This window comes from Sinocyclocheilus anshuiensis, unplaced genomic scaffold (assembly GCF_001515605.1).
Source record: "Sinocyclocheilus anshuiensis isolate Anshui unplaced genomic scaffold, SAMN03320099.WGS_v1.1 scaffold2271, whole genome shotgun sequence".
Lineage (NCBI taxonomy): Eukaryota > Metazoa > Chordata > Actinopteri > Cypriniformes > Cyprinidae > Sinocyclocheilus > Sinocyclocheilus anshuiensis.
In genome coordinates, this window is record NW_015537572.1 from 86,698 (window position 1) to 102,333 (window position 15,636).

At 39.5% G+C, this 15,636-nt stretch overlaps 2 protein-coding genes across 2 annotated transcripts in view; one reads left to right on the forward strand and one right to left on the reverse strand.

Annotated features, from left to right (window-relative positions):
• aldh7a1 (aldehyde dehydrogenase 7 family, member A1) overlaps positions 1-4,551 on the reverse strand; it is a 34,485-nt gene extending 29,934 nt beyond the window's left edge. Inside the window, exon 1 of the mRNA XM_016445546.1 lies at positions 4,310-4,551. Within this exon, the coding sequence (XP_016301032.1) occupies positions 4,310-4,537 (228 nt within the window). The 5' untranslated portion in view covers positions 4,538-4,551. The remainder of the gene's footprint in view (positions 1-4,309) is intronic.
• Positions 4,552-8,764: 4,213 nt separating this feature from the next.
• Positions 8,765-15,636, forward strand: part of phax (phosphorylated adaptor for RNA export) — an 8,133-nt gene continuing 1,261 nt past the window's right edge. The window contains exons 1-4 of the mRNA XM_016445556.1: positions 8,765-8,861; positions 9,631-10,151; positions 11,060-11,180; positions 14,662-14,745. Coding sequence (XP_016301042.1) covers positions 8,787-8,861; positions 9,631-10,151; positions 11,060-11,180; positions 14,662-14,745 — 801 coding nt within the window. The 5' untranslated portion in view covers positions 8,765-8,786. The remainder of the gene's footprint in view (positions 8,862-9,630; positions 10,152-11,059; positions 11,181-14,661; positions 14,746-15,636) is intronic.

A 15,636-nucleotide genomic window follows, 5' to 3' on the forward strand; every position in this document is an offset into this window, starting at 1 on the left:
TACCGATAATCATAAAAATGCTTAATATCGGCGCCGATAATCGGCCAGGCCGATAATCGGTCGACCCCTAATTCAAACATCTGCTTACACTTTAGGCCTGTGGCTGTTTAATTAAGCTTATTTAATTTTTTCATTTCGATTTTGGCTTCTAAGGATTATACAAAAGAAGACATGAGACAAAGCTATTAAAAACTAGCTGCGTTTCGTATTGCGCAACTTCTTTCCCTATTTTATTTGTATACTTGTTTTATTGTATTTGTCCGTTTGTTTTACTTTGTTTCTTTGTTCATGTTCTTTCTGTATCTTATCTTATGTATAAAACACTAAAAATGCCTGCACACTGGTGCATTTACAAATTGATGTTTTATATTCTAAGATTAGTAATACCGTTAAAACCTTAACGATACCCATCCCTACTCCTATCTGCTGCTTTTGTTGACATCTGTGTTGTAAATTTTAACCGTTTGATGGAAAATAAGAACAATTCAGAAAATTAGACATCTAGAATTATTTGGCACTTGTAGTCATAGGGCCTGGATACACCAGGGCCCGTATTCACAAAACATTTCATCTCACCACTAAGAGTTCTGCTAAATAGCGGTAAACGTTTCATGTGATTTGTCCTTATTTCTCCTTCTTTATGCATTTTCTCTTTCTATGTTTATACTGGTATTGTCCTGTTATGTGCTATTCACTTTCACACTATTGCCACAGATGTGTTACTTTGTACAGTCTTCATATCACAGTCCTGCAAAGATGACAGAAAATTTACTCGCGATTGCTGTTTGCGGAAAAGCATGAGGGCAGTTGCGTTTTAGGTCAGACATACAATCGTGAGTGAGTGCGACCTGGACGCGTCAGTGAATGGAGAGATATTTTCTAGGCGTGCTCCGATCAGGATTTTTGAGGCCGATCACCGATCTATATTTACTGCAAACAATGCGCTGTTACTTTAATTCAGCGCTTGCAGCGCAGCAATAGACTCGGTGCGGAAACAATCTCTGCACTGCAGAACCGCAACCGTGTGCAGTGAACACTTGAATCTGTTAACATGAGCGCGGAAAAAATACGCACCACGTATGCACTACAAACGGAGTAATGTGAACCTGGCGTTATGTGAGTGTGCTGCGAGTGTGCATGAGCATACTGTCTCCAGGAGAGCGTGCGAGCGCTGAATGGTTAAACACTGGCAAGAATTAAAAAGAAATGCAATTTATAAACTTTAGTGACGATGTGACACTGCCTCGACTGTGCAAATGACTATTCCTGTGTCAACTGTGCAGCTCGCTTATAGACAGGCGCGATGTGTGGTGATTTGAATCCATTTGCATATTATGAGAGAGAAAGAGAGAGAGAGCGCGCACGCGAGTGGTGATTCACTCACGCGGTTTGTGAAATTACGTCTCACACAAGGTTTTCAAATTACTTTATAAGTTATTTAATGAAGAAATATGAAGGTGAGTACCTCACCTTCAGCATGATATAATTATTTCACCCGTGCGGTCAGAGACCGAGACGGTGCCGCTGCATGTCGTGCCAAACCTCTCACAGCATCAGCTTGAGATCGTTTTTTTGAGATCTGCCTTTTTAGAGACCGCCGATCAATCATCCCAACGTGATTATCGGCCGATAGTGATCGGTAGCCGATCAGTCGGAGCACCCTTAATATTTTCCTAAATAAAATGGTTCTGCCAGAAGAATTGCATGAAAACATATCATCTCTGTTCCGTCTGTATCGTCTCAGTGAGCTTTTTTGAGGCTGTATGCATGCGCAGTAAAGCAAATTCACCGTTATCTGACGTTTCAGTGTGGATGACAAACGTTTGGAAAATGCTTGTGGACGGAGAGCGTTTTAAAATGAAAACGCTGTTTCAAATGTATCCAGATAAAGGTAGACATAGCCTTAGTTTAATGAAGACATCGCTTACTAGATCCTCACCTCAGCTCTCTTCTCCTCACTTGCACCAGCTGTGACCAAACTTGAATCCAGTTTACTTTATTAAACAGATTGCTCCAGTAAAAACAGTAAGTAGATATATTCTTTTAAAAATAAGATTTAATTTTATAGTTGTTAATGTAATTATACGTTTAAAGGTTATTAAAGGTGCTGTATGTAAATTTTTGACTCTACTAAAGCATGAAAATTCCATAATATGTTTGCAGATATTTAAGAAACATGCTAAGTTAACATACTTGTTTATCTGACAAACAATGCTAGTCAGTTATTCTCTTTCGAAAATGTGCGTTCCGGGCCGGAATGTCAGTCTCTGTTTTGGTTCGTGAAACCCACCCACTGCCAGTTTACTTAATTGTATTTCGGGACCCAGGGTTGCCAGTTGGCGGAAAACACAGCGCATTTCATTTCATTCATCGTCAAGTGCTCTCGTTCCTGTTGGTGTCGTCAATCTAGCAACCTCTCCAATATTTTGAATTTGGACTGCAATACCTAGTTCAACCACTCGGTGTCAATCCTACATACAGCAACTTTAAGTACTAAATAATAACATTTAAAGGTGTCATATGATGCAATTTCAATTTTTCCTTTCTCTTTGAAGTGTTACAAGCTCTTGGTGCATAAAGAAGATCTGTAAAGTTGCAAAGACTAAAGTCTCAAATCCAAAGAGATATTCTTTATAAAAGTTAAGAGTCAACCACACCTACCTAAAACGGCTCGTTCTAACACGCCCCCACATGTCTACATCACGATGTGGGAAGATTTGCATAACGCCGCCCAAATGTTCATGCAAAGAAAGGCATAACTTTGCCTTCTTGCCGTTCTCAAGCCTGCCCGCCGCCGCTCACTCTAGCCCGCAGACCGCCGCTCACTCTAGCCCGCAGACCGCCACTCACTCTAGCCCACAGGCCTCCGCTCACTCAAGGCCGCCGTGTGTGACGCTGTTTCGTTGTGAAAGAGAAACTACTTTGTTTGGCCTTCCAAAAGAGGACACGACTAGAAATCAGTGGTTAAGTTGTATTTACAACACTGTTCCAGAACAGTTTAACCCAACCGTTAAAATCAGTGAATATACACTGTATGATGAATAAATCTCTTATACATACATCGCACGTAGATCTGCACTTTGTTGTTGATGAGAGAATTCGCAAGTCAGAATTCAGTCAGCGCGCGCTGAACAACGGAACTCCGCTGTTTCAGTGATGACTCATCTGAACGCTTCTGATTCGCCATTGCATTCATAAGCTCAGCATAATCATGTGTGATTGGTTAAAACGCGCAATACTGTAAAAACTCGGAAAAAGAAATATAATGCAACCAATAAGCCCTAATATTAATTAGATAGTATTACTAGCCTGATAATAATAATAATATTATTATTAATAATAATAATCGTCTTGCTATCGTCAAAGGCATCAGCCACAGGCGATATCTCTGACTATTGTCGATACACGATACTATCGTTTATCGGCACAACCCTAATGGTTTTATGTTTACGCGGCGCGATGCAACGTGTAAAAAGACAGTATAAGTCATTATAATCAGTAATTATGTCCCCACTGGATGCAACAAATGCCTCGTTTATAATGGGTTTTCATGTTTTTGAATCATCGCTCCGGCCGGACAGGGCATCATCACAGTATGGTAAGGAGCGTAACATTTCCGTCACACGCTTGAGGTATTCGGCCAATCACAACGCATTGGATAGCTGGCCAATCACAGCACACCTCGCTTTTCAGACCGATGAGCTTTGTAAAAATCGACGCGTTTCAGAAAGGCGGGGCATAGAGGAGAAACAATAATGTACAGTATGTGGAAAATAATGTGTTTTTTTAACTTTAAACCGCATGAACACATTTCATTACACCAAATACACAAAATAATGTTCTTTTTAGCAGCATCATATGACCCCTTTAACTACATGCACTTACTATATGGTTAGGGTTTGTCTTAGGGTTACTTGCATGTAATTATGCATAATATATTGTTATTATAATAGTAAGTACATGTGTAACAAGGACACCTTAAAATAAAGTGTTACCACTTGTTACTACCAGCATTTTTTCACAGACTGTAAATGTTTTACTAGATTAGCTGATGTTTAATTTCAGTTCGAAATAACAGACCGACTCTTTTCTGATCTTAACAGAACAGAAGTCATTAGTGAGGAAGCAGGTTAACCAACTTTAACCAGTAGCCTTGACTAGTGCTGTGAACTTTACTCGGAGTTAAGCTTTCACCAACAACAAGCCTATAAACTAATACAAGTGAACCAAAGGTGAATTTGATCCTGAGAGGTTGAGATCGCTGCGGTTTGTCTATATTTAGCGCGCGTCGCGTCTGTGATCCTCTTACCTGTCCCTGGCCGCCCCAGGAGCCGTTATACACGCCGTCGTTGTCCTCGCTAAGGCCCAGCTCTCTCAGGCAGCTGTACTGCGGCCGGTTAACGAGCAGCGTCGACATGTTCGCCGCAGCTCCGACACTCGGCGACAGTTTAATCCTCACAGCGAAGAGCCGCGCCACTCTCTGCGTCAGAACACGCTGCATAGCGAACTGACGCATGCAGCCGAGCGCAACGCGCATGCCTTCCGCGGTCACGTGCGTACGGCGCTTCTGATTGGTCAACCAGCGACTCACCCCCTTCATCTGTTTCAGACAGATCACAGATCAGCTACTGCGTTTGATCAATATCCCGGTGCACAACTGCACAAACATGTCTCATTTAGTAGAACTCGTAAATATCAAGTTTAAATAATGTGTTCTGAGGAAAAGTTAATCAAATTAGTAGGGTTAGTGTACCCATTAAGCCACCAAAACCTAAGGTTAGGTGTTTTTCATAGATATTGACATTGTTTATAAAAAAAATAATTTGTTAAAATGCAAGATTTATCTCTCATTTGAAAATGTATTAATTAGTTGATGTACATTTTAGAATATAAAATTAAAATATTTTATGAATAAAGTCAAAAGTCTGGCATGGTCTTTCAGCACATTTTAGCCCGCATGTGTTAATAAGCCCACATCATGATTGATTCACAGAAATACTAACATTTATTGATTTTAAAGAAGTAAAACATCATTATATTTATTCAGTGAGAGCGAAGTATTTAAAAATAATAATTTTACTAATGTTTGCTTGCGCTCATCACCTGTACCAATAACATGCAACCTGATGAGCTTCAGCTCCGGTCGTGGCCTTCACTCTCTCCCAGAAGTGTTTTACTGTGCCCTCATGGTAAAGGCGACATGCCTCTATGATTTGTGGACAGGTGCTGTAGTTTGTTTTCTCTTTTTTGTCATTTTCTCGCTGAAAACAAACGATACACATTAGCAGACATCTATTAATGGTGCTAAACAGTTTGTAATTTGTAGGCTTCTCCGTAATAAGTAAGTTAAGGTAAAAAGGTTACTAAGGTAAAAGCACACACAGAACTGTTATTAAACACTTTCACTCAGAAAATTGATCAAAGTTTGTAATTAGATGGGTATATCATTGAAAAACATAAAGTGGGCTTAAATGGTACCACAGTGAGTAAGGGTGAAAAAATACAATGTTTTCCTTTAAAAATGTAAGATTTCACAAAAACATGCATGGAACTTAAATATACTGTGACTATACATCATAGTCATTTCATTGTGCCCACATTAATAAATGTTACAGTTTTTTTTTCTCCATTCAAGGTTATAGTTTGCATGTGTTTTGTGGCACTGTACCATTTAAGGCCATCTTTAAAAATTGTTAATTTATTAAAATAATATGCTCTACATAATTTATGATGCATTTATTTACATCTTTCAGTAAGGCTAATGGTTTGACCTTGAGATTAGCTTTGTGTGCAAGCTAATAAAACTCATCTTTACATTTAAAGGAAAATGATAAAGTACTATTTGTTTATACACACAAAAAACAATCCATTTGTCTCTTATTTTACATAATATTAGTGTATTTACCAAAGAACTGGCTGAACACTGCAGAAATGTGTGTGTTTGTGAAGGGTCCTGAAGTGTGTTTGTGAGGCACACGGCTGGGGCTAACTCAGAACTGCCAGATGTGATGGTGTGCGATAAAACTGTCTGGCAGCTAACAAATAACTGGACTGGTTAAAATAATGATCAACATAAAATATGATTTGATCTTTTTTTTAATTTGATGTCAAAGTTGAAAGTGGGCTTAAAGGGTACACTTACCCAATAAATAACAGTAACAAATATACATGCGTGTATGTAATACATCCAAGTGCATTTATGTAAGTAATAAGTTGTTATTTAATTCATATAAACTGTTATATTTAAAAGTGCTAAACTGAGTGATGCATGTTTATTGTCATATTAAACATTGCAACAGACATAATTTAGTTATATTAGACGTGTATAACGCAGCGCTGGGTTAAAAAGGGACGAATCTAGCTATTGGTTTGTTGTGACCCAGCGGTTGGGTTCAAAACAACCCAACCGAAACAACCCAATAGCTGGGTCAAAACAGCCCAACCGCTGGGTCAAAACAACCCAACAGCTGGGTCAAAACAACCCAACCGCTGGGTTTGTCCCTTTTTAACCCAGCATTTTTTAGAGTGTATCTTATTTAACCACAATCCTGAGATTTGCATTAAAACTACCACATGCACACTTGTACACTGTATGCCTTTGAACAACTGCATTGAAACCACAGCTGGGACTTCATAGGTGCTTCTCAACCTGAAGGATGCGTGCTAGGCTGCCACGTCTTCAAGCTCCCTCAAAGGCCATCTCGATTTGAAGGATCCTTGGAGGATGTTTTGTGTCTTTCTTTTGGCTTGTTTTGACGGATGCATCAAGTGTATTTTTTGTGTCCTCCAAACACCCACAATCATTTTCACTTATTCCAATTCACAGAAAATAATTAGCGGAAGGTGAATCAGCACTGAGCTCACCCAATTTCATTATATAATGCTAGAAAAAAAAAAGATTTTGGAAATCAAGGCAAATGTTTTCTTTTGTTTTGTTGTAAGTGAATCACATAATGCTAAACTGTGCATAATGTAAACCAAAATGCCGTTATTTTTGCTGCTAACTTCATTGCATATGCATCTGCAGGAGTTTCCCTTCCTGATGCATTGAGTAATACCAGGAGAAAAATAATGGATATCAAAGTCAAATTATGTTTGGAATAAATGTTCCAAAAATATTCCAAATATTAGACAACACAATAAAGCAAGGCACAACAGAGTCCATTCAAAATACAGTTAATAAATGTAAAAAGTGCTTCATGTGATGAGGTGTGTTGCAGGTTTGGAACGGGGAGCAAGTATTACAGCTCTGAAATATATGTCTAGTGTAGGAAAAGATGACGCAAAAGAGGCAACAGCAGCGGGGTCATGAAATGAAAGGGAGACACCTGTACATGATTCAAAGTACCATGGTATGAGAGAGGGGACATAAAACAAGTTATATTGAGAAGACTGAGGACTGGACATTAAAACCTAAATAAACCCTTCATATCTCAGGAAAACATCCTACAGGACAGTGACATCCACCACATACTCCTGTCCTGTAGGATGTTTTCCTGAGATATGAAGGGTTTATTTAGGTTTTAACGTATTACAGTGACGCAGGACATTTGAGAGATGAAGAATCAGCTGTAAGAAATGGGTATAGTAGAGTATAAAGTAAAACATATGGTAGAATGTGTGAATAATGCCCAAGGAAGAAATATTTGATTCATTTCACAAGGAGGGCTGAGACTGGAAGGATGAATTTCATTAAGAAGTGATGAATTAAAATTAGACAGCAGATGGCAGAACACCAAAACACCAAAAACACATGGTAAAACACCAAAAACGATGAAGGAAAGAAGTGAATAAATATTAAATTGTCAATATCTGAAAGAAATAGCATAGTATAGAAAGAGTCCTTTAGAGAATGACAACAGCAGTGGACAGAGAGATGAAATAAAGGCATCGATGTAGCATTCAAGATGAAGTTGTTTCTGTGAAGAATAGAAGAAATAGTTATGAGCAGCAGTACACTATATATTATAGGGAGACAAGCAGCGTTTGTTTTTTTGTGATTATTATCATGTTTTAGAAACTATGGAACATGTGCTTATTGTGTGCAGACAATATGAAGAACAGAGGAAAACATAACGGAGTTAAGAAGGATCTAGTGGAATGGTGTTAGTGAACAGGCCAGAACAGCATCGACGAGGAGAACGTGACGCTTCACCGACTCCCAGCAGGTGGCGGGAATGCGCGGTCGCGTATGCAAAGAAGAAGCAGAAGAAGAAGAGAACGCGCCCAATGAGAGTGCGTCGCCGCTGACGCTGCAGCGAATATGTGCGCTAATATGTACAGATTCAATGTCTGTTCTAACAAGTCTAGTGAGTGGTAAATCTGCAGCACGGCAAGATTTAATATATGAAGTATTACAGCACTTGTTTAGAATTAGACAATCAGGGATAATGGTATACTTCCTATGGGTGCCGGCTCATACTGGGGTGGAGGGAAATGAGGAAGTGGACTGCTTGGCTAAGATGGCTCTGAAGCACTCACATAGTGAAATTAATATAGCAATTAGCAAATCTGAAATCAAGAGAATTATATCAATTGAAGTAAGAAAGATATGGCAAAAGTTGTGGGATAGTGGAGTAAAAGGAAGGCATCTTTACCAGATACAGGGGTGTGTAGGTGAAGAGAGAATAAGATGTGGGAGTAGGAAGAAAGATGTTATTATAACAAGAATGAGGATTGGACATTCAGCTTTAAATTTAAATTTACACAATTAAGTTGGTTTGCCAAAACCGCCAATAAACATCAGAAGAAGAAGAATATGTGCGCGTCACTTCCGGCTGTGAGAAATGGCGGGCGGTGGAGACAGAATGGCGGAGCTGGAGGATGGCGAGCTGGAGTCAGATCAGGAGGAGCGAGTGCAGGTGAACAGAGTGTGTTTGTGTCTGTGTTTGCAGCCTGCTCTGATCAACCTTATTAGCCGCTCTCAGCTGTGCGAATGATTCGTGCTGCTTGTATAAATCGCTTCAGAAGATGCCAGTGCTGCTGAACCCCGGTCACTTCATTAACACGTTCCTGGTCTTGCTTGTCTTTGTAAACAAACTCGCCTTGTCTCTGAAGGGACTGTCGGCTTACTTCATCTTGTAAAGGTCTCTTATTTTGCTGCCAGCTATCAGAGACAGCATACAGCCGTGGCCAAAATCATGAGAACACATGTATTCTCAGCAGCTAAAAGTGTTTTTTTCACCGAGGGCAAAAGCTGCTTTAAACACAAAGATGCTCACACCAAATGATGATTTAATTCAGTTTATAGAAGTTAAATTGATCAAGAAAATCTATTTATAAGATTATTTTTGACAGCATTTTTACACAAGTGCCTCAAACGTTTAGCAGAACTGTAGCGATTGAGTCTGTCTCAGTTTGTTCTGTTTCTTCATGTGACTCCAGACAGACTGATGATGATCACATCTCTGTATGCAGCACAAACATATATCTCACTGCATTATTACAATTAATGGCTAAAACTGATATTTCCTACTGACACACTACAGCAAAAGATAGAAATAACTGACTCAAAACCACTTTTAGCTGCTGAAAATACATGTGTTCTAATGATTTTGGCCACCGCTGTACATTCAATCAGTTATTCATGGAGAAAAGTTATTCAACTGTTTTTGATCGCCGCTGTTGCAGGTGTCATATTTGCAGCGCACAGGTCCGTCTCTGAGCTCTGCGTCCGTCTCTGGATACCGCAGCCTCAAGAACACCGACTCCAGCGACAGCGACTCTGCGTCTGAAGACGAGGCCGTGCCCTGGAGACAGAAGCGGCTCTGCAGCTCCAGCGCTCCCTCCGGACGCAGGGTCAACAACATCTGGGGCTCCGTGGTGCAGGAGCAGAGCCAGGAGTCTGTGGCCGCAGAGCTGGGCATCATGGGAATGGAGGGCAGCGTCAGCATGAGCAGTCGGCAGAGCGAGACCTATAACTACGTCCTGGCCCGCAAGATGATGGAGAAGGAGCGCGAGGAGGACGAGGAGGGCTTGAGGAGCGTGCTGGACGGGGAGCTGGAGGGCTACATGCAGCAGAAGAGCTGTCTGAAGAGGAAGCGGCCTGCTAAGGAGAGGCTGGGCCCACGGGCCGAGATGGATCCGAGGGGCCGGTACCAGCTCCGGGAGGACGACCCTGAAGACAGAGTGGTGGATGAGATCGCTCACAGGTCAGGAAAAACACATGCAATCTGCACCAATGCACTGCAAAACTGTTGTCAATTATTGTTAAGAATTAAAAGTAAATATAGCTTCAAAACATACAAGCAGATATAAAGTAATAATGGAGGGAAAAGACAATTGCAAGTGATCAACAAAAAGCACTTTCAGTATCTGGGAGGGCTTTAAGTATCGAAAGTTTACAAGCAGTCATAGTTATGGGTTTTTCTTTTTATCTCACAGCACATATCCTGTGCAGTGAAGCCCCCGCGTTTGTCTCTATCACACACACCTGCCTTATGCGGGAAAAGCCAAATGCCATTTTTATGTTAGTCATTTTAAAAAGTGAACAAGTGTGTGTGTGTGTGTGTGTATATGTGCACAGAGACACACTGCCATACAAAAGTTTTATATCAGTAAGACTTGAAGTCTCTTACGCTCATCAACGCTGCATTTATTTAGAAAAAGATTTCCATTTTGAGTAAATGCTGTTCTTTTTAACTTTTTTTCCCATTAAAGAATCTTTAAAAAAAAAACAAGAAAAACAGGATCATGGTTTCCAAAAAAAAGCAGCACAACTGTTTTCAACATTGATAATAATCAGACATGTTTCTTGAGCAAATCAGCATATTAGAATGATTTCTGAAGATCATGTGACACTGAAGACTGGAGTAATGATGCTGAAAATACAGCTGCGCATCACAGAAATACATTACAGTTTAAAACATTGATCAAATCAGCCTTGATGAGTATAAGAGACTTATTTAAAAACATAAAAAATCAGTAGATCCCAAACTTTTGAACATCTGTATGTGCAAATATATAAATTCTACGATAACATAAGATTGTTGGGTGAAATGATCTTGGAGTTACTGCACAGATGTTATATAATCCTGCATTTGTTTGCTCTCTGTTAAAGACTCATGGAGCCGAAGAAGGATCTGATCGAGCGAGTGGTGAGGGTGATAGGAAAGAAGAAAGCCATCGAGCTGCTGACAGAGACCGCAACCATTGAACAGACTGGAGGACTCTACACTGTGGTATGTACAACAGGGTTTCCGCGGGTCTTATAAACCCGGGGAAACAGTTATATTTCTACCAAACTCTCCACCTGCTGGCAGACAATGAGCATTTTCAATAAGCCTGTTGTTTTGTTTAGAGTTCAGACCAATGCGAAAATCCACCCACGCAGAGCTTTAAATGTGAACTGGTGGATCGATAAGAAGACGATGCATTATAAAAATGTAAACATAGGGGTGTGCGATATGTATGGTCTGCGATAATGTCTTAATTGTTGTTTTAACAATGTGTGATTTGATATTATTGAGTATATAGCGAAAAGCAAACAAAACACCTACAGACTGCACGCATACATTAGGTGATGAAGTCTAGCAAGTTAGCAGGTTAAACTAGTGCGCATATGCGTTTAGAGTGTGTTCTTTCAAGGCATGAATCAGTCTATTAAAATGCATTTAGAATTATATAATTCAAGATATGGGGCAGAAAATGTATATATTTATATCATTTCATATAGTTAATATCACACGAAGAGTGACGTTTTTTTCTCCAAAGCAAGCATGATTCAATAAATGAAGTTAATATTAAGAGACTTACGTTTTAGAAACGTATTTCCTGTTTTTGCTCTATTTCTCCAACAAAAATCATTCCAAACACAGCCACAGTGCTGTTCTGCGTCTCTGAGCAACAGGACCCTGTTTTGTTCCTGAATGAATCAACCGTGTAAATGATTCGGTTCAATCGCAATGACTCACTTTACAGTGACTTGCTGCCACCTACTGGCGGTTTTAATTTAAAAAATGAATCATCCGGCACCAGCACGGATGAATCTAATGTTTTGAGGAGTATGTGGCAGTCAGTCTACTGCACCGGTGTGAATCCTATACTTCGCAATCACAGATTATAGCCTACTTCTTGGAATATATGACCCAAATAAGAATTTTCACCGGATATTGTCATCTGAACAAGTAACAAGTCTGCCAGGTTTGTGCTGACCAACTGAGGAAAAAAGCATTACCATAAATCTCTCTACCAATGGTGATTTAATCTAACGATCGATTAGCTCATATCACATCAAACCGTGCAAATTATTATTATTGTTATACTTTATTCTCAGATTATTAATGTTAGCAACATCAGCATTGCGTGACTGAGTATAGTGTGTGTAGATTTCAGTTTCTGCACAGTCTAATCTTTAATTGTCATACCATTCCAATTTCATACTAAAATTTTTTTAACCCAAAAAGCAAACTATGCTCCCTTCGAACTGGTTGTCTTTAAAATACAAATCTTGTGTAATCCCAGGCTGTCTGTAATCAGAAGCACATTTATAACTGGAATATAATTTAATTTCATTCACATGTGTTTCATATAATCCTTTCTGGATTACAATCCGCCATCAACCGTCGCTGGTTATGTACTTGCTCAAATATTGATTTGGGATCATTTTTAACCAAAAAAAGTTACGGACTGCAGCTTTAAAATATCTAAACAGTATTTATGTATTTGTTACTGCAGGTTAAAGTATTGCATGTCCCTCAGAGCTGCATTAAACAGTGTGTAAATGCATCTAAATGCCACTTCTAATGCAGCTTCTGTTTCCTCTGCATTGCAAAGATACATTTTGTCGATACTGATTTCATTTGCTTGGTAACAGCCCAAATGCAAGAATTTGACTCAAAAGATGGTGCACACTTTTAGAAAAAATGGCTTAAAGGTAAAAATGCCCATAAAACTTGTTGGAAATGATTAATTTCTATCACTGCTGTGAACTGACCACAGAATATGAGGAATGTCAAAAAATTCAGGAGTCTGCTGTCCACGGTAGTCGTTATCGATAAAATCCCAGAAAATGATCGAGATATCGTTTTTTTTTGTCAATATCGCACACCCCTAATTTGTTATTTAATTGATATATTAATTTATTGATAATTGTTTAAATATAATAATTAATACTTTTGACTCATCTATTTTCTTAAGAATGGTTTAAAGGCTGAAATGTAAAGTTTATCATTTTATAAAACTTAGTTTTTGTGAAAACTTGTATCTGAACTGTAAGTTATGCTTTTTACAGTCATTTTACAGTTTAATATGGTACTATAGACATTGTCCTACCCCGCTCATATGGTATTCATTTTATTTGTGCAGGTCTTAAAAAGGTCTTAAATTTGAGCTTAAATATCCTGCAGAAACCCTGTACAAAACTACCTCACAAAGTCCATCCAGATTTCAGTACATATGAATGAGTTTGGAACTGAGGATTGGCTTGTCAGAGCTGGCTCCGTTTGTCAAAAATAATAAATAATGTGTGCATAGAGAGAGCCATATTCTGCCGCTTTTAACATATGCTTACTATTTATTTGTGCAGGTCTTAAAAAGCTCTTAAATTTGAGCTTAAATATCCTGCAGAAACCCTGTACAAAACTACCTCACAAAGTCCATCCAGATTTCAGTACATATGAATGAGTTTGGAACTGAGGATTGGCTTGTCAGAGCTGGCTCCGTTTGTCAAAAATAATAAATAATGTGTGCATAGAGAGAGCCATATTCTGCCGCTTTTAACATATGCTTACTATTTAATCATAACCTTTGATCATTATTCTGCAAAATATATTTGTAGAATTTCTTACACATAAATGGAGGGACAGTTCGCACAAAAAAAAAAAAAAACTAGATGGAAATATCACAGTGATTAAAGTTTGCTGTTGCTACAATGGCAACTTAATACATTAATACTAAATTGATACTTGGGGCTCCTGACAATATCCTGTGAGGTCTTATGAAGTAAAATGATCACACTGTGTGAGAAACTGAATATATTATGTATAATATTACCTGTAATTCATTGCCATTCCTTCTTGTCTCTTAAAAAAAATTTAAAAAATAATAATAATTGGCAACCAAAATCAGCCCAATGGAATCGGCCGTAAAAGATCATGATCATTGCATCCGTAGGAACTATTTATGTTGATTCTGATCAAATGTGCAGGCTGCATAGTAACACTCGTGGTTCATCTTTATTATCAAGCCACTGTGAGTACAGGATAACATGAACTGACAAACAGACCATTGATTGTGTTATTTTGACTGGATCATGTATGCATCTAGCAGCACTCATGTATCATCAGTATAAATGAGATATCAGTCTAACTCTGCTCTGATCATGAAGTGTAAACACTACGTGTATAAGAGCGTCACTGTGCAGTGTAGACGACTTCAACTCTCGCTGAGCTTCAGTGATTATGAAGGAGAGAACTTTTGCTGGCTTTCTGTAAATTATTTTATACCAATTTGAATAATAATGTGATGTTCGCTGGCATGATTTACTGTTGCATAACCAAACACAACAAATTATTTTGCAAAATAATGGCTGACTGTGCATGAGGCCTTGCATATCAAAACAATCATTGCACATCAGTAAAAAAAGTTTTTCTGTTATCAGTGTTGTTTTACAAAAAACGAATCAAATGTGCTCGCATATTTGTTTGTTTGGCTTTCCTGCAGGATGGTAGCAGGAGACGGACACCGGGGGGAGTGTATCTGAACTTACTGAAGAATACACCCAGCATCTCTGATGGACAGGTGAAGGTGCGTCAACACTGAGGGGTCTTTCTGTTCCGTTCTCAACATGTCCTCAAGTCTTCAAGAACACTTAAATAATCTGCATCCAACTGCAGAGCCACCAGCTGACTCGCAATGAAAATTACGTCGGAGCTCATCGCCTTAATGAGATCAGTGGTGGGTGGGGTTAAACATTTGTTGGGCGGAGCTTATCGGCCTAATGAGATCATTGGTGGGTGGGGTTAAGCATTTGTTGTGCGGAGCTTATCGGCTTGATGAGATCAGTGGTGGGTGGGGTTAAGCATTTGTTGGGCGGAGCTTATCGGCCTAATGAGATCACTGGTGGGTGGGGTTAAGCATTTGTTGGGCGGAGCTTATCGGCCTAATGAGATCACTGGTGGGTGGGGTTAAGCATTTGTTGGGCGGAGCTTATCGGCCTAATGAGATCACTGGTGGGTGGGGTTAAGCATTTGTTGGGCGGAGCTTATCGGCCTAATGAGATCACTGGTGGGTGGGGTTAAGCATTTGTTGGGCGGAGCTTATCGGCCTAATGAGATCACTGGTGGGTGGGGTTAAGCATTTGTTGGGCGGAGCTTATCGGCTTGATGAGATCAGTGGTGGGTGGGGTTAAGCATTTGTTGTGCAGAGCTTATCGGCTTGATGAGATCAGTGGTGGGTGGGGTTAAGCATTTGTTGTGCAGAGCTTATCGGCTTGATGAGATCAGTGGTGGGTGGGGTTAAGCATTTGTTGTGCAGAGCTTATCGGCTTGATGAGATCAGTGGTGGGTGGGGTTAAGCATTTGTTGTGCAGAGCTTATCGGCTTGATGAGATCAGTGGTGGGTGGGGTTAAGCATTTGTTGTGCAGAGCTTATCGGCTTGATGAGATCAGTGGTGGGTGGGGTTAAGCATTTGTTGGG